Source organism: Pseudophryne corroboree, chromosome 6, assembly GCF_028390025.1.
Source record: "Pseudophryne corroboree isolate aPseCor3 chromosome 6, aPseCor3.hap2, whole genome shotgun sequence".
NCBI lineage: Eukaryota > Metazoa > Chordata > Amphibia > Anura > Myobatrachidae > Pseudophryne > Pseudophryne corroboree.
This window is the reverse complement of record NC_086449.1, coordinates 465,717,368-465,736,221: the sequence shown is the minus strand read 5'-3', so window position 1 is coordinate 465,736,221 and position 18,854 is coordinate 465,717,368. Positions and strand designations below refer to the sequence as shown.

The window sequence follows — 18,854 nt, the reverse complement described above, 5'->3', positions numbered from 1 at the left end:
CCAACACCATGGGTTAATTAATACAATACCCACTCCAGTGACATGAATAAGCTGTTAAGAAACACTGGAATATTTTAAAATCTGATTCCAAGTTACCATTTTCTGATGTTAATCTTATGCCCTGTTATAGTAGGGGACGAAATTTAAGGGATATTTTGGTCAAAACTGACATCCGTAATCCCTTTCGTAATAATTCGTCACACTTTTTATCTAACAGGAAGAATGGTTGTTTTAAGTGCGGATGCACGACATGTACTTTTCTGATTGCGGGAGATGCATTCTTGCACCCTCATACCGGTAAAAAATACCTTATAAGACATCATCTCACATGCAACTCTACCTATGTAGTATACCAATTTATTTGCTTGTTTTTTGAGCTAGTGGAAAAGGGGTATAACTGTAAAGGACGTTAACATTATAGGTTTCTATTACAGGACTGACCAGTCATCAGTCATAGTGTTATCCAATGCATCCTGCTGACCAGAGCAGCAGCATTTTTGCTGACTACACAGAAACCTACCTTCAACAAATTTGTCAGAGCTCACAAATGCTGCCAGCACAAAAATAAGCTAGTCTTACAAACATCTGTACCTGACAAACATTCTAACTTTTAAGTGTCAGGAGTGTCTGGGAGTACTGCCTGTAACATGAAGGATGCCAAAAGTGAGTGACAAGAACATGACTTGTGAAGGATACTGGCTGAAGTGGGAGCACTGGAACAGGTATATTAACCGGTGCTGGTACAGTTGGAATACAGTCTGGAATCTAGAAGAACAAAAGCTGGAAGAATGTGCAAAATTCTGGCTGCTAAAATGCAGTGGAAACACAGGCTACTTATCCGGTACAGATTTTGCATAATATCGTTAATCATCAATGGTACACTGTTTGTGACATATTTGTATTCATAACGATACCAGCTCCTAAATTTAAAGCATGGAGTTTGGAAGTAATTTGTTCATGCCAGTAACAGCATATTTGATTTCAACAGTTTCTCCTGAAATGTGACATTAAAAATAAATAAAAAAGATAACTTACAAACTTTATACAAGTAACAAGATACACAGCAAAAGTAAAACAGTCTTTGCTAACAAAGCATTGAAGTCACAAGCATGGGTTAGGTGACATGTACAGTGCAGAATGAGTTAAAATGATTTAAGTAACTTAAACACAAACCCATTTCTAGAAACTCAAGTTTCCAGATACACTACAAAGTAGTTTCTAGAGATATTATATGTGGAAATAATACTTACAGTATGCTAGCCATTAGCATTCGGATCACTTTCGCTTTACAAAAAGAACATGTGCTCTGTGTCCTAAGGTGGCAGGGTATAAAAGGAATTGTGCTGAACACACTTTAAAACGTTTCCTGTGATTGTCCACTCGCACAGATTCTTTATCAGGTCTCAGTAGAGCACAATGAATGAGATCTCACCAGGAAATGGAAGCTGAAGAATGTGGCTATGCCTAATCTTCATAAGTATAAATGTTTATTAATTAAATCTGATTAAACCACCTGTGTGTCCGATTGTTGAGTATAAAACTCCTGAAACTCTTAAAAAGAACCAAGAACATATTGTAATATCAACTCCAGACAAATAATACTGTATACTGTAAGAGATAACCAGAATTTATTGTGCAAAAATACAAATCTATACTATACTTCTCAGGGATGTACAGTAGGTGTGCTCACAAATCACCAACACAAAAGTCAACAAAAATCTGAAGAAACCAGTAGACTAATAAAAATAAGCTGAACTTTGTGCTAGATAATGCAGATAACACCTGTACACTGGTTACCTAACCAGCTGGGGTTTAAGCAATTATAATGCAGAGGCAGGGGAGACTACTGTAAAGGGCCAACGCTGCTCTCAGACAATAGGCCACAAAGTTTTCACTGCTAGTATTTTCATAATGTCTCAAAATTAATTTAAATTATATCACTACATTATAAGTGCAGACATATGTCAGATCTGAATTTAGTAACGTGATCATCAGAGACAGATAAGGGGTTGCTTTCCCCCCCCCCCGGTACCCCCCCCCCCTCCTCCATCTCAGCACACCGACAATTACCTGTAACAATACCTGAACCTGACTGGTAATAGAATTTTGGAGAAATTGGACACATGTGTTTGTGTCTTTTGTTTATTTGTGACCCCACTCCTTTTTTAGCACCTGACATATAATTATCACCAGGAATGATTGAGCAGCTACCACTGTTTGCGTGTGTGAGAATGGGAGCAGCATTTGAAAGGCATGCTGGTCCTTGTAGTGCTAAAGGGAGATCCTAAGGGGTGGCACCCAGGTAAGCTAGCCCTCTGTCTGGATGCGTTTTTGTATGAGCCCTTATCATGAGGCCTTACTGTAGACAAATCACATAGCCCTATGTGGGTACTGCTATTATGTAGTGTTAGGTCTGCTGATATCGGAAAAGCCTTGATGCGGTTCAGCAGCTAAACATGTCTTTGCAGATGCATGTGACCAATTTCTCTGATATTTTATTACCAGATAGGTTCAGGTATTGCTACAGGTAATTGTCCGTGTGCTGGGGGGGGAAAGCACACCCCCCCCCCCCTTTATGTCTCTGTTTGTTACCCCTCCCCTTTTTTAGCACCTGATAAATATTATATCCAGGAATGATTGAGCAGCTTCCATTGTTTGTTAACATGAACATCAGCCAACCTGTTATCCACCATAAGCATAAAGTATATCAGAACTGCATTCTTTAGACCCAACAGAAACAAGGCCACATCAAGGGAAAGAATAATTACAAAATTAACTGTTTAAACCCGAAAAGAAATCCCTGATAAGTGCAGCCTGTGTGCTGCCTTTGGGGACTAATTGAAATCCCCCCCATATGTGACAAGAAATACAGATGTACATGATAAAAGAAGGTATGTATTGGGGGACAAGGGAGACCTTTATGTAATGTGGGTGGAGGTGGAGTTATGGAAGTGCCTTGGGGTCTTTCAACTGAATGTTATGTAAAGTATGGTGACAGGAAAGGCTATTTAATAGGAAGGCTATTTATTTAGTAAGAATGCTATTTAATAATGGAGCAGTTTGGGGGTAAGTTTATTTATTAAATGAGCATATTATTAATTTATTATCTGGTTTAATTGGAAAAAATAGGTATACTCATTATATGTGAATGTTTTTCATTTAATGTTGATCTGCTTGCAGGAAAGGAGACCAAATCATTAAAAGTGAAGGTTACTGAATTATCCTTGGGAGGAGTGAGGCGCAGAATGTCATTTATTGCCAGGATCTACACTAAAAAGGTCTACAGGACAATGGTCGACAAGTTTTTTTAATTATTATTTTAAAAACATTTTCACCTTATTCATACTTTATCATCCATGTGGACTACGATTGGGAGTAGTAACCTGTGCCAATCGCCGCGGTAGCGGAGCAAGGCACCCCACCCGAAGCATGGCAAGTGACGCGGTACACTAACGAGGCTTGTTTTTGGCAGAAGAGTGCCAAAACATACAAAAAAAATCAAAATAATTTGTGTCTACCTTTTTTGTGTCAACCATTTCCATGTCAGCCTTTGACCCTGTCAACCTTTTCTACTGTCTACCTATTTCATGTTGACCATTAGTGGTCAACCTATTGACTGTAGACCTTATTAGTTTAGCTATAATATTCCACACCCAGTGAAAGGTACAGGAGGGAGAGATAGGGACAGTATACAAACTGGCTGTGCTGATTTTGGAAGGCTAGCCGACATATCTCGATTCATAGTTATTTTATAATGACAGGGAGACTGCGTGCAGCTAGCCAATGTAAATACAGAATAAATGTGTCCTCTTACATCCTTGCTGCAATCACGCTAAAAAGCCCTTGAAGTTGCGCCATGCCATGGCGGGACTCAGTAGCGCAGAGTCTATTTTTGTCAACGAAAATGCGTCTTAGACACAATGTAATGCAATAGGATGCACAAGTAGCTTCTGCTGATTAATACGACATGCAGCATGCATATATTCAAAGGGGGGAATTCAAATGTTTGAAAAGTCGGTTGGGTGTCTGTTTTTTCCTGTCTATTAGATAGGAAAAAACAGACACCCAACTGACTTTTCAAACATTTAAATTCCCCCCTATGTGTCATTGCGGCTCTATATGCATCTGAAATGCCATGTACACTGTAACATAGCATTCTGTATGCAAATACAGTCACAGTCACACACAGAAACCTTTGCTTGCTTGTTACCTACATCCTGGCATAGCGACTTGAAAAACCTCCTCAAAAAAATCTAAAATCTTACTTCTATGTAAAATGCAAGATACAGTGTAACAATCAGCTTTTCAGAAACAAATCTAAAGTCGGGTACACACTAGGCGATATTTGAAGTGATATAGCTCATTTTGACTCTTGAGCGATATGGTTTGTAGCATCATCCGGTGTGTACGCAAAATATACGTTATGGTAAGAACTTACCGTTGATAACGGTATTTCTCCTAAGTCCACAAGATAACATTGGGATATGATGAAGCGATAGCAGATTTGCACCAGTTGGTCAAAGCTTTTCGGCCTCCCAGCATGCAACGGGCCCGTCCATATATACCTGCTTCCTGGCTCAGGCAATTCAGTTGTATTCCCAAAGCTCAAGGCAGGAGCATCATAGATAGTCCTAATCAGGCGAGAAGAACACACATGCACACCCTTCCATAAAAGAAGGAAGAGGTTAGTGAGTAAAGGATCATCAAATCAGGTGCGTCAGGGTGGGATCCCTGTGGATCCTGTGGACTTAGGAGAAATACCGTTATCAATGGTAAGTTCTTACCATAACGTATATATCTCCGGCAGGGTCCACAGGTTATCCACAGGATAACAACATTGGGATTTCCTAAAGCAATTAGTGGTGGGGACGCTCCTCATTGGACAGGAGAATCCTTCGCCCGAATTCAGCGTCATGAGAGGCAAAGGTATCCATGGCATAATGGATAATGCATGTGTTAATGGAAGACCATGTGGCTGCCTTACATATCTGTTATGCCGAAGCACCACGTTGTGCTGCCCATGATGGACCAACCTTACGAGTAGAGTGAGCAGAGACATTAGCCGGAAAAGGGAGATCAGCTTGAGAACATGCTTCTGAAATAGTCACCTGAAGCCACCTTGCCAGTGTCTGCTTAACAGAAGGACATCCTCTCTTGTGAAATACGTAGAGAACGAAGAGAGACTATGTCTTTCTGATGGCACTGGTACGATCCACGTAGATTCTTAAGGCACAGACCACGTCCAGTGATGCATCTCCCGCAGAAAGGACTGGTTCCTGGAAAGCTGGGACTACAATTTCTTCATTAAGGTGAAATTTAGACACCACCTTGGGAAGATACCCAGATTTAGTTCTGAGAACCGCTCTATCTGGATAAAAGATCAGAAATGGAGGACAACATGATAATGCCCCTAAATCTAATACTCTTCAAGCTGATGCCATGGCCAATAGAAAGAGAACTTTAGCGGTCAACCATTTAAGATCCACTTTATTAAGTGGTTCAAATGTGGCAACTTGAAGGGCCTTTAGGACTAAATTAAAGTCACAAGGCACTGTAGGAGGAACAAAACGAGGTTGAATGCGCAGCATTCGCTGGAAAAAAGTACACACATCCTGTAAATTGTAAATTTTCTTTTGGAACCATATAGTCAATGCTGACACTTGCACTCTCAAGGAAGCCACCTTCAAACCTTTATCCATTACTGCTTGAAGGAATGGTAAGACCCTGGAAACTCAGAAAAACCTTGGGTCCATTTTCTGTTCACTGCACATATTCGGTAATAAATGCGAGCTGAGGAAGGTTTCCTTGCTCTGAGCATTGTTTGAATTACCTGTTGCGAGAATCCTTTTAACTTCAGGATAGAGGTATCAAGAGCCACGCCGTCAAAGACAGTTAATCCAGATGTCTGTGATAACAAGGACCCTGCATCAGTAGATCTGGACGTTGAGGGAGCAGGAGTGGAGCATCCATTGACATTCTCTGCAGATCTGTGTACCAATGTCTTCTGGGCCAAGCTGGAGCTATTAGTATCACGGCAACCTTTCCTTGCTTTATCTTTCTTACCATCCTCGGTAATAAGGTGACTGGAGGAAACACAGGGCAGATGAATGTCCCATCTCATCGACAGAGCATCCACAAAGATCGCTCTGGGAATCTTTGTTCTTGACCCGTACGCGAGAACTTTGTTGTTCTGACGGGATGCCATGAGATCTATCTCTGGCAACCCCCACTTGTCGACTAGAGTCTGGAAGACCTCCGAGTGTAGAGCCCATTCGTTTGCCTGAATGGCATATCAACTGAGAAAATCCGCTTCCCAGTTTAGGACTCCCGCAACAAACACTGCGGACAAGGCTGGATGATAAAGTTCTGCCCACTTTAGTGTGTGACTTACCGCCTTCATAGCTTTTTGGCTGAGAGTTCCTCCCTGCTGGTTGAGGTACGCTACTGCCGTCGCATTGTCCGAGCGGATCTGAACTGGTTTTACCCGAGGAATGTCCTTTGCCTGAATCAGTGCCATGTATATAGCTCATAGTTCCAATATATTTATTGGCAGGCAACCTTCTTCCTTGGTCCATTGCCCCTGGAAACAAAACCTTCCTGACACTGCTCCTTAGCCCTGGAGACTGGCATCCGTTGTCAGAATTTCCCAATCTGATATCCAAAAGGGTCTCCCCTTGTCCAGATGGGATGTCTGTAGCCACCAGGCTAATGACCTTCTTACTTGCATCGTTATAGTCTACGTTTTTATCATCTGATGCAACCGATTCTATTTGGCAAGGATCAGATGCTGCAGAGGCCTCGAGTGGAACTGTGCATACTCCACCATGTTGAATGTTGACACCATCAATCCCATCACAAGCATTGCTGCATGAATGGATACCTTTTGACTGTGTAGCAACTCCTGAATCCTTGACTGAACTTTGGATATCTTGTTCAGAGGTAAAATTACTCTCTGAAGGCTTGAATCCAGTACAGCCCCCAAAAGGAGTCATCTGCTGTGACGGAACCAGAGACGATTTTGCCCAATTTATGAGCCACCTGTGCCTCTGCATACATGTTATTGATGCAGATGACATAGGAACAATTCCTGCGACTGTGCCAGGATTAAAAGATCATCGAGTTATGGAAAAATTCTAATCCCCTGCTGGCGGAGATAAGTTGCCATTACGACCATCATTTTGGTAAATACTCTGGGGGCTGTGGCTAACCCAAAAGGTAAGGACTGGAACTGAAAATGCTGTTGGAGGATAGCGAACCTGAGATAGCACTGATGGGACAGTGCTATAGGAACATGTAGGTAAGCATCCTGGATATCTAGGGATACCATATAATCCCCTGGCTTCATTTCCAAAATGATGGGATGTAAAGTCTCCATATGAAACAGAGGTGCCCAAATGTATTTGTTCATCACTTTGAGATTGAGAATGGGCCGGAATGACCCATTTGGCTGCTGAACTAGAAACAGGTTGGAGTAAAAACCCTGTTCTCGTTGTGTAGAAGGATTTGGAATGATTACTCCTGACTGAAGCAAATTCTGAACTGCCTCTTGCAAAGCCCTGACCTTCGTCTCTACCAGAGACGGGCTGGTACAAGGACGGTGCTTCTTGAAGGAAAAAGATTAAACTGGAGATACCATTTCCTGCACCAAGGCATATGTTGTAAACTGCTGCCAGTTCTGTGCAAACTGAAGAATTCGGCCCCCACCCTGGGATCTCCCAGGTGGAAGCCCGCACCCAGGGCCGGCCTAAGTTAGAAAAAAATTGGTAAGCGAATTTAGAATTTAGCGCCCCTTGATGGGATCAAATTTTAAAAGAGGTGTGGTATCACAAGGAAGGGGCATGGCCACACAATAGTTCCCCAAGGGGTACAGGGAGATTGTCGATGACAGGGAGAAAGTGCGTGACTGGGTGGCAGAGGTGATGGAGATAGTGGGTGACTGAGGAGGCTAGGGTGACAGGGAGATAGTAGGTAACAGGGAAGGCTGGGGTGACAGGGAGCAGCGATCTCGCTAAGCCCCCAAAAAAGAGGGTCCCAGGGACCCCTCACTTTTAAAATTGGGGTCCTTCCTGTCCTTTTCTGGGTCCCATCGGAATGAAGGTTCTTATTAATCTTATTAATGATTAAAATATAAAAAAACAGACTTGATTTGGACAGTACAAAAGTGTTGCAAGGGGAGGAGGGTGGGTGACAATGCTGCTGGGCTGTGTAGCATGCAGGACACTCTGCCCCAGAACTGTAACTAGACATTTCAGTGCCCTTTGGCAGAAAGTGAATAGGTGCTCAGCCTCCTAGATAGCAAAGAATAGACAGTTCGCTGCAAAAATTTGGGGCGTAGCTTTGTGGGGAAGGGGCGTGGCCACATAATAGTGCCATTGAATATTACACCAGACAATAGTGCCGCTTATACACATTGCACCAAGTAGAACCTCCTAAACACAGTGCGCCAGATAGAGCACGTTATACACACTGCGCCAGGTAGAGCACGTTATACACAATGCGCCAGGTAGAGCACATTATACACATTGCGCCAGGTAGAGCACGTTATACACATTGCGCCAGGTACAGCACGTTATACACATTGCGCCAGGTAGAGCACGTTATACACAATGCGTCAGGTAGAGCACATTATAAACAATGCGCCAGGTAGAGCACGTTATACACATTACGCCAGGTAGAGCACGTTATTCACATTCGCCAGGTAGAGCACGTTATACACATTGCGCCATGTAGAGCACGTTATACACATTGCGCCAGGTAGAGCACGTTATACACATTGCGCCAGGTAGAGCACGTTATACACATTGCGCCAGGTAGAGCACGTTATAAACATTGCGCCAGGTAGAGCACGTTATACACAATGCGCCAGGTAGAGCACGTTATACACAGTGTAGCCTCAGCCCCTCAGTCGTCCACTGCAAACAGCAACGTTGGAACCCCCTACAGCACGCCCATCCACCACCCCACACAGCCTGCTGCAGTGCGGGCAGACATGCCGCTGGTGTCACAGGGTAGATGCACTTACTGTTGCGCAGGTCAGTCTCTTGGTGCTTGCGGCGGCGTCCAGGGTCAGCATGCAGGCAGGCTTTTCCTCGGGCTCTGGCTCAAGCCGCAGGCAGCCCACCCCACGCCCCGTAGCAAGACAGCTCAGGAGGGAGGGGGGCACAGCACAGGTGCAGCACGTTATACACAATGTGCCGGGTGCAGCACGTTATACACAATGCGCCAGGTGCAGCACGTTATACACAATGCACCAGGTAGAGCACATTATACACAATGCGCCAGGTATTTATCGAAACACAAGAGGGGGAGTTTAAAGCTCACTCTCTCGCTTTCTAACAATTATCTATGTATTTGAAGTCTGTAGAAAAGACTGATCAGGTACTGTATGGTAGGAAATTTCATAAGTTGGTAGAGGGCACAAGAGAAATCTCTAGGTGAGAGTAAGAGGGGGTTACCAAAGGTGAAATAAGGTGCAGCAGGTTAGAGGTAGATCTAAGAAAGTGAAAAGGGAAATATCATGGGATGAGATGTGTGTAGCAGCAGCTCAGGAACAGGCAGCCTCAGACAGACAGAGCCGCGTGTTTGGGCGGCCAGCTTGGTATGGCCGCAGTTACGGCCCGCAAGAGGAGAGAGCCACTGACAGCGCGGGTGGGTGGACGGACGGGAGAGCGGGCGGAAGGACGGGAGCGCGGGCAGGAGTCAGACAGCAGCTAAGGAGTGCGGCTTGACGGAGCGGCCGTGGTGCAGGCTGCCGGCACCTTCCTCACTGTGGCGCCTTACTCGTACACGTACCCCGCGTAACGGGCGGGCCGGCCCTGCCCGCATCATCAGGCTGATGGCTAATTTTCTGTTTTACCAACCAGTCCTCTGGTAGCCCAATGCTTTTTAATCTTACCAGACTTGTTGTATTGGGGGCTGCCTGCCATCACTTTTTCCTTTAGCTTTTCCTTGAGACCGAAAGGGCCAAAAAGATGGAACTTTAGGTTTGAATTTGTATGTGGAAGGAAACCTTACCTTCTTGGAGTCTGCTTCTGACTCCAAAATATATGTCAATTCTTTACCAAAAAGAATTTCTCCAGAAAAAGGCAAACATTCCAAAACCTTCTTAGATTCCGAATCAGCTTTCCACACACGTAACCAAACTGCTCTGCGAGCAGCTATTGTTGAACTGATGCCCTGGAGGCAATAGTACCCATATCCAATTCTGCTTCTTCCAAGAACATTGCAGCCTGTTTTTTATGTGCTATATGGGATTTTTGCTCTCTAGATGCCATTGAAAAATCCCCCTCCAATGCATCAGACAGGCAGCCACTGCCTTTGCCATCCAAGCTGAAGCCATGGCTGGTCTTATGACTGCCCCTGACAGGGAAAAATGGTTTTTAAAAACCCATCCACTCTCCTATCCGTGACATCATTTAATGATGTTGAAGGCAGAGGTAATGTAGATTATCGAACTAATCGAATCACATGTGTATCTACCTTGGTAGCAACCTCCATTTTTAAACAATCCCCAGCTGCAAGAGGATAATTGGAATTCCATTTCCTAGGAATTCTAAACTTCTTATTGGGCATAGCCCAAGCCTCTTCCATGATTTCCGTCAGCTGATCTGACCCAGGAAACTCAGTCTGTTTTGGGACGTTTAAACACAGGTGCCTTGGTTTTTAATCCTCTAAGGATAGAATGTCTTTCATAGCTTTAATTATCTCCATTATATCCACTGAGATGAGACTTTCCTCATCCTCTTTGTATGCCGAACCAGAGTTTATTGAGCTTTCATCCTCCAATGAACCTGAAACATGTGCAGCCTGTGAGGATGAAGAGTTACTTACCACTGGCTTATCAGCCTGTTTCTTTTGAGAGACTGCTGCTGGAAGTGATAAACCGCAGGTGGGAAGCTGCACGTAAGGGTTAATCGTTCAACCTATCCCTGGTACAGGAGTTGGAATTATCCGTTCAGCTATACTGGATAATGTCTGTGCAAACATAGCCCAAGGTGGATCAACCTGCACCTGAATCTGCCTTGTATTTTTCAAGAGACCCTGGTGAAAGCTAAAACAATTTGCACACAAGCTATCCTGAACCAGATCCTGAGAGGTTAACCCAGCTTTGCAAGCCAAACATGTGAGTGTTAGTGTTGCTGCGAGTGTATCATCCTCACCTTTGCCGCTCTTAGACATGATAAATAATCAACACTTCCACAGTGTACTACACAATTTGTGACTGTAATCACTTTAAGCTTTTTAAAGTGACATACAATCCGACCCTACCCTGCTATGCACCAACATTGAGGATCGCAATAGAAAAAAACCTGACAGAATATACAGTAAAGTCAGCAATCACACTAGCAGTCAGTCACATGTTATACATAAGTATAATAAGCAATATGAGTACATCATCAACTAGAAATACATTTCAAGTATTTAGGAGACCATATTACTGAACCATGTTTAAACAGATCTACCGTTTTCAGACGCATAGCGAAAGAAACAGTAATAGTATATCGACTCATATGCAATAGGCACTTATCTAACTATTCGTACTCAAAAGGTAGATAGAGACTTAGTGCTGTATTAACCCTACTTAGTACAGTGGGAAACAGAGAGACTAACCCCGCTTCCAGGGCCAATCAATACGTTTGCGAACACTGAGTGGATCCAGACACAACTAGTGTACACTGCCGCTCCATGAACCTATAGTGAACACAGACGCACCAGTCACAGAGCCGCCTATGCTGCGACTGGGTCCCCTTTGTATACAGCGTCTCAGACAGAAGCGGGAAAACAGTTCATGGCGGGAGACTCGGAGGAAACTGGTCATGAACCAGGGGGAGGGGCGACAAGGAGAGCATCTGACTCCCCCTGCTGACATCAACCCTAGTGATCGCGGCCCCATAATATTCCTGGAGCCTGTCATAACTAAGGCCTAGCGCTGGTGTACCCGAGGTGGCAGCCGCGTCAGCGACTGTTTGATAGTCTCCTGCCAAAACAGTGCAGTGGTGTCCGTATTCCCCTTCTAAGCAGAACTGATGCCTTACCTTCTCCCCGTGCTCTGGCCACAGCCTGCTAACATCTGCTGGACCGGATAGTATATCCAACACAGACGCCCACCGAAACAGCACTGTACTCGTGGGTAAGCGTTGTCGCGACCCGGCGGAGAGTTGTTGCAGCCACTCTTTCTAAGGTACGTATAAGATGCTTTTTAGAAAGATCACTCTAGAAAAAATAGTAAGACTATAAAAATGAAATAAGAAAGCTTAGGGCTGCTAAAAACCAGCAGCCCTCTGACCATGGTCCGGCTCATGCCGCATCAAACAAAAAACTGATTTGCGTGAGCCAGGAGGCGGGGATATATGGACAGGCCCGTTGCATGCTGGAAGGCCGAAAAGCTTTGACCGATTGGTGCAAATCCGCTGTCGCTTCATCATATCCCAACGTCATCCCGTGGATAACCTGTGGACCCTGCCGGAGAAATATTGTTAACAACGTTCGGGGTGGTGGCTGGATGACGTTACTGAACAAAATGGTTAGCAATATCGTTCAGTGTGCATGCACTATATCGTTTGCCTGGTAGTTCAAGGAATCGTTCATGAAGTATATCGTCTAGTGTGTACCTGGCTTAAAAATGGGATGACCATGGGTGCAAACAATTATTGCATTATAGTAAGAGTCCTGCTTTATCAGCCACAGTATATTTTGATCAGTAATTTATTGGGACTATGGGCCTGATTGAGATGTGGTCACTATTTTTTGTTATTTAAGCAGTTGAGCAATTACCATCTACACTGCACACGTGTCTTAAGCTGCGCACACACTATACAATTATCTGGCAGATCTGACTGGTTTGAATGAAATTCTGGTAAAGGATGATAGCAAATGTCAATCAACCATTTGTTCCCCAACACTGAAAATGGACAAATTGGTTAAATCTGTGACTGTATAAGTATATGCCAACTTAAACTGCAAATACAACCACGCTTGCAGTGAAGATTTATTTGCAAGTGACTGACTGACTTAGGCCATTTTGAGGGAGGTTCTGGGGTGGCAAAGCCGCTGGCTTGTTGTGACTGTTTTTGGAGCGTGTATCTGCCTACATCTGCAGTTCTGTAAGCAGAAAACATGTCTCCCCCGCCATTTTGTGTGACAATAGGGTTACTCACATGTTTGATTAACAAAGGATCTGCGGCAAGTGCTGCGTATCTGTGCAGTTTCATGGATCTGAAAGGCTACTAGTGTGCTTTCCAACACAGGCAGCTGCAGCAGTAGCATATTCTCACATGCCAGCTGTGTAATAAATTCACAGCTGGGATGGCATTAGCACCCACATCTGAATCAGGCCCTATGAGCTAAATCAAAAAATACACAGGCTAATACGGAAGACAGCATGATCAGAGTAAGAAGCTGTGTAATATACTGGGTATACATCAGGTCAAACGTAAAGAATCAGAAAACAGAGACAGACAGCTGTAGTTGATTTTAAAGTTAGGACACTCACCTCATAATAACTCCTGACTGCATTGATAAAAGCTTCATCAGCCATAATTTGGGTTTCGCCTTTAAGGAATGCCTGGAATCTCTCCTTAATTGTCTGTAACTGTTGTTTATTGAGCTATGAAAGAAAAATGTAGAGATATAATAAGTATAACTTTTAATTTGAGATTGAGTTTGGTAAATACTAAAGCCATGCTCTTATTACTATAAACATTCATGGGAAAAAAAGAATATTTGCTAACATAAAGATATGACCAGTCAATCTACAGTATATGTTAAAAGTAAAATGTTGCTATAGTGGTGTTATCCGAGGTGGCATACATTTGCCAAGTATTTTAATTTAACTGGCTATATCATTTTATAAGCAAATATCAAAACAGTATGAGTAACACATTTATGTGTACATGTGCATCAGGAAATGCTCCTATTCTGCTTTTAATGTTTGTTGCATGATTTAATGAGTGCAGAAGTGAAGTCACTACAAAATACATTTAGTTATATCTACATCTTCACCTAAACACTGCCATTTTGATATTATCCTTTCATTGGATTGAATTCACATATTATCCTACTTCTAATATTGGGCCTGATTGAGATTTGGAAGCAAGGCAGAAAAAGCACGTAAGTTTGTATTTGGCAGAAACCATAATGCAATGCAAAGAAAGGATATAATGTATTAAATACACTGCTCAAAAAAATAAAGGGAACACTACAATAACATATCCTAGATCTGAATGACTAAAATATTCTTATTAAATACTTTGTTCTTTACATAGTTGAATGTGCTGACAACAAAATCACACAAAAATTATCAATGGAAATCAAATGTATTAACCCATGGAGGTCTGGATTTGGAGTCACACTCAAAATTAAAGTGGAAAAACACACTACAGGCTGATCCAACTTTGATGTAATGTCCTTAACACAAGTCAAAATGTGGCTCAGTAGTGTGTGTTGCCTCCACGTGCCTGTATGACCTCCCTACAACCCACACAAGTGGCTCAGGTAGTGCAGCTCATCCAGGATGGCACATCAATGCGAGCTGTGGCAAGGTTTGCTGTGTCTGTCAGCGTAGTGTCCAGAGCATGGAGGCGCTACCAGGAGACAGGCCAGTACATCAGGAGATGTGGAGGAGGCCGTAGGAGGGCAACAACCCAGCAGCAGGACCGCTACCTCCGCCTTTGTGCAAGGAGGAACAGGAGGAGCACCGCCAGAGCCCTGCAAAATGACCTCCAGCAAGCCACAAATGTGCATGTGTCTACTCAAACGCAGAAACAGACTCCATGAGGGTGGTATGAGGGCCCAAATTCAAAAAAGAACTTGACCTATCTTTTTGTGTTTAGGTTGTATATTTACTCCAAGATAGTATATTAAATGAAAGGAAACCTTTTCATAATTTCTACACAGCTACATATCGCGTACTAAGCAGAAACACTGCTGAAGTATTCACTCTTTCAAATAAAGTTTCTTTAGAATAAACTTAACCAGTACTTTATAACACCACAACAATCACAGATATCGGCACAAAAAAATGTGTCATGTGAAAGTAATAACACACACATTGTGATAAAACCATATAAATAAGACAAAAGGGATTATGCAGTTCTTATGTGGTATTCTGCTGGTTGATGGCAGTTAAAACTATTTTTCAAGATAGGATGCCCCCAAACCCGTCGAAGACAGAGCTAAGGCACTTATGAATTATAAAAATGATCTTGCTGAGGATATAATGATTTTGAGTGAACATACTGTAAATATAACAAAATTAGTTATAATTCAACTATAGTTGTGGAAGAAACTGATAAAGTATTTAAAAGAAAAAAGTTTAGTACAGAGAAGTACTGAATAAAAATGAGTATCATTAGAAATCCAAATCACAAAAAAAGTTTTTCATTATCCACTTAATCCTTGAAGTACATAAAAATATAGAGACTCTTTAATGACATCCAATTATGTACGTTACAGGCTCAACTCCATCAAAGATGGCAGAATATGTAGATATTTTTTTTTTTTAAATATGTGCAGACATTAATTGGATATTAAAAAAAGACACCACAGGAGTCATGATAATCTTTGATCATTTTGAATTGAGCAATTATTTCCAATTGGGTATAAGTGATATGGAATCACTACATACAAACCCAGGGAACTAAAGTGGATTATGACCTGCTATGGGATAAGAATATGGATAGTTTAAGCAACTCTTAAAGTATTTTTCACTGTAATGATGCATTAGTTTTACATTTTAAGAGGCCTCCTTCCTCCACACATGTGGAACAGTGACTGAAATCCCTCTTGCAGCCACATGAGAGAAACTCTAAATGGAATTGAGACAATCTGTCATGTGTTTGAGAAGACACAGTGGAGAAAAGGTTGAATTGGTGACAAAGCTGGGGACAGGAGTTTGGAGAGTGGTCACTTGGAGAATATAAGGTCAAGAGTGCAGGTTGAGAAAGAAGCTGCAGAAGCCAAGAACTGAGGGTGGCCGGCTGAGTAGCATACAGCAGGGGAAAAAGGTTGGATAGATTGAGATGACTGTGTTGAGAATAGTAAGTAAGGTGCATGGTTTAGATTTTGTTTTCCAAGAAAGTAGAATGGAGCAGTCATATGCAAAGAGTGAGGATGGATTAGGTGGGGCAAAGCGTATAGAAGCAAAGAGGTGGCGGAAACCATTAGACAATAGGTTTGTTTGCTGAGAGGGTGGTGTAATATGAAGAACGGATGAAAGCAGTCTTCATCAGAATGGCACTATTTCCCAACTCGCACTACAGAATGGGAGCAGATTTATAATAGCAAATTGGATAGGATTGCCAGGGTTCAGGTTTGGAGCGCCAGAGACAAAATTAGACTGCTGGAGCTGCAACTTCAATAGTTTAAGAGAGCGCAGTACTCCAGATAGACATCTGCATTGAGGAAGGACTAGGGAGAAAGGATTCTAGAGAGGTCAAGGCCATTATGGTGACTATCTGTGCACATGGCTTTGTGAATGAGGATGTTGTGTGCTGATGGTTTAGATGTGTTACTAAGGTGAACCCAAGATCTGTTTGAGAAGATTGGACTCAAAGAGAAATAGTGACTAGCACAATGTCATATATACACACAATTTACACATTGCAAAAATGAGATTTGTGGTAAGAACTTACCTTTGTTAAATCTCTTTCTGCGAGGTACACTGGGCTCCACAAGGACAGGCATTGGGGTGTAGAGTAGGATCTTGATCCGAGGCACAAACAGGCTCAAAGCTTTGACTGTTCCCAGAATGCACAGCACCGCCTCCTCTATAACCCTGCCTCTCTGCACAGGAGCTCAGTTTTTAGTTAACCAGCCCAATGCAGTAGCAGGAAAAGAGACGACAACGGTTAGTAGCCACATACACTACACTCTCACGACAGGAGAAGTGTCAGCAGCTAATGCCATACCAACCCAAAGTAGCTAAGTGCGTCAGGGTGGGCGCCTTGTGGAGCCCAGCGTACCTCGCAGAAAGAGATTTAACAGAGGTAAGTTCTTGCCATAAATCTCATTTTCTGCTGCGGGGTACACTGGGCTCCACAAGGATAGACATTGGGGATATCCTAAAGCAGTTCCTTATGGGACAAGACACACTGTAGCGGGCACAAGAACCCGGCGTCCAAAGGAAGCATCCTGGGAAGCGGCAGTATCGAAGGCATATAACCTTATGAACGTGTTCACTGAGGAACACGTAGCCGCCTTGCACAATTGTTCAAGGGTCGCACCACGGCAGGCCGCCCAAGAAGGTCCAACAGACCGAGTAGAATGGGATGTAATGTGAGCAGGAGCCGACAAACTATCCCTCACATAAGCATGTGCAATCACCATTCTAATCCATCCGGCCAAAGTCTGCTTGTGAGCAGGCCAGCCCCGTTTGTGAAATCCAAACAGCACAAAGAGAGAATCAGATGTCCTAATGGAAGCAGTTCTCTTCACATAGATACGGAGAGCCTGTACCACATCCAAAGACTTCTCTTTGGGAGACAGATCAGGAGAAACAAGTGCCGGAACCACAATCTCCTGGTTAAGGTGGAACGAGGAAACCACCTTAGGTAAATATCCGGGACGAGTCCTAAGAACCGCCCGGTCACGGTGAAATATCAGATATGGGGAACTACAGGACAAGGCACCCAAATCCGACACTCTTCTAACTGAAGCAATAGCCAGCAGAAACACCACCTTAAGGGAAAGCCACTTAAGATCAGCTGAACCAAGAGGTTCACACGGAGACTCTTGTAACGCCTCCAAAACCACCGACAAGTCCCAAGGAGCCACAGGCGGGACATAGGGAGGTTGGATACGCAACACACCCTGAGTAAAGGTATGGATATCAGGTAAGGATGCAATTTTTCTCTGAAACCACACCGACAAGGCAGAAATATGAACCTTGAGGGAGGCCAGACGTAGGCCTGAGTCCAGGCCCTGCTGAAGAAAAGCCAATAACTTGGCTATACTAAACTTGGAAGCGTCATAATCGTTAGATGCGCACCAAAGTAAGAACGCCAGACCCTATAGTAAGTCCAAGCCGAAGCCGGTTTCCGGGCCCGCAACATAGTTTGAATGACCACCTCAGAAAACCTTTTAGAAGACGGAAGCTTCAAGAGCCACGCCGTCAAAGACAGCCGGGCTAGGTCCTGGTAGACACAGGGGCCCTGAACGAGGAGGTCTGGGCGTTGTGGAAGTAGAATTGGATGCTCTGACGATAGGCCCTGCAGGTCTGAGAACCAGTGCCGTCTGGGCCACGCTGGAGCTATGAGAAGCAGAATTCCTTTTTCTTGCTTTTACTTCCGAATTACCCTGGGCAGGAGCGACACCGGAGGGAACATGTACGGCAGCCGAAACCTCCACGGTACCGCCAGCGCATCCACAAATGCTGCTTGAGGATCCCTTGTCCTTGCTCCGAAGACCGGAACCTTGTGATTGTGTTGAGACGCCATCAGATCTACATCTGGAAGACCCCACTTTTCCACTAGGAGTTGAAACACTTCTGGATGGAGGCCCCACTTGCCGGCATGTACGTCCTGACGACTGAGAAAGTCCACTTCCCAATTCAGGACTCCCGGAATGAAGATTGCCGATATGGCCGGTAGATGGCGTTCCGCCCAATGTAGAATCCGTGAGACTTCCTTCATTGCCAGACGGCTTCGAGTGCCGCCTTGATGATTTATGTAAGCCACTGTGGTGGTGTTGTCCGACTGCACTTGAACAGGACGGTTGTGAATTAAGTGCTGGGCTAGGTTCAATGCACTGAAGACCGCCCGCAATTCCAGAAAGTTGATTGAGAGGAGGGACGACTCCTTGGTCAACTGACCCTGAAGGGAGTGTTGCTCCAGCACCGCGACCCAACCTCTTAGACT

At 43.8% G+C, this 18,854-nt stretch overlaps 1 protein-coding gene across 9 annotated transcripts in view; it reads right to left on the bottom strand.

Annotated features, from left to right (window-relative positions):
- The window catches only part of CADPS2 (calcium dependent secretion activator 2), a 919,737-nt gene that overhangs the window by 742,807 nt on the left and 158,076 nt on the right, over nt 1-18,854 (bottom strand). For all 9 annotated transcript variants that reach the window (XM_063927189.1, XM_063927182.1, XM_063927183.1 and 6 more), the window contains exon 2: nt 13,493-13,606. In XM_063927189.1, the coding sequence (XP_063783259.1) occupies nt 13,493-13,606 (114 nt within the window). The remainder of the gene's footprint in view (nt 1-13,492; nt 13,607-18,854) is intronic.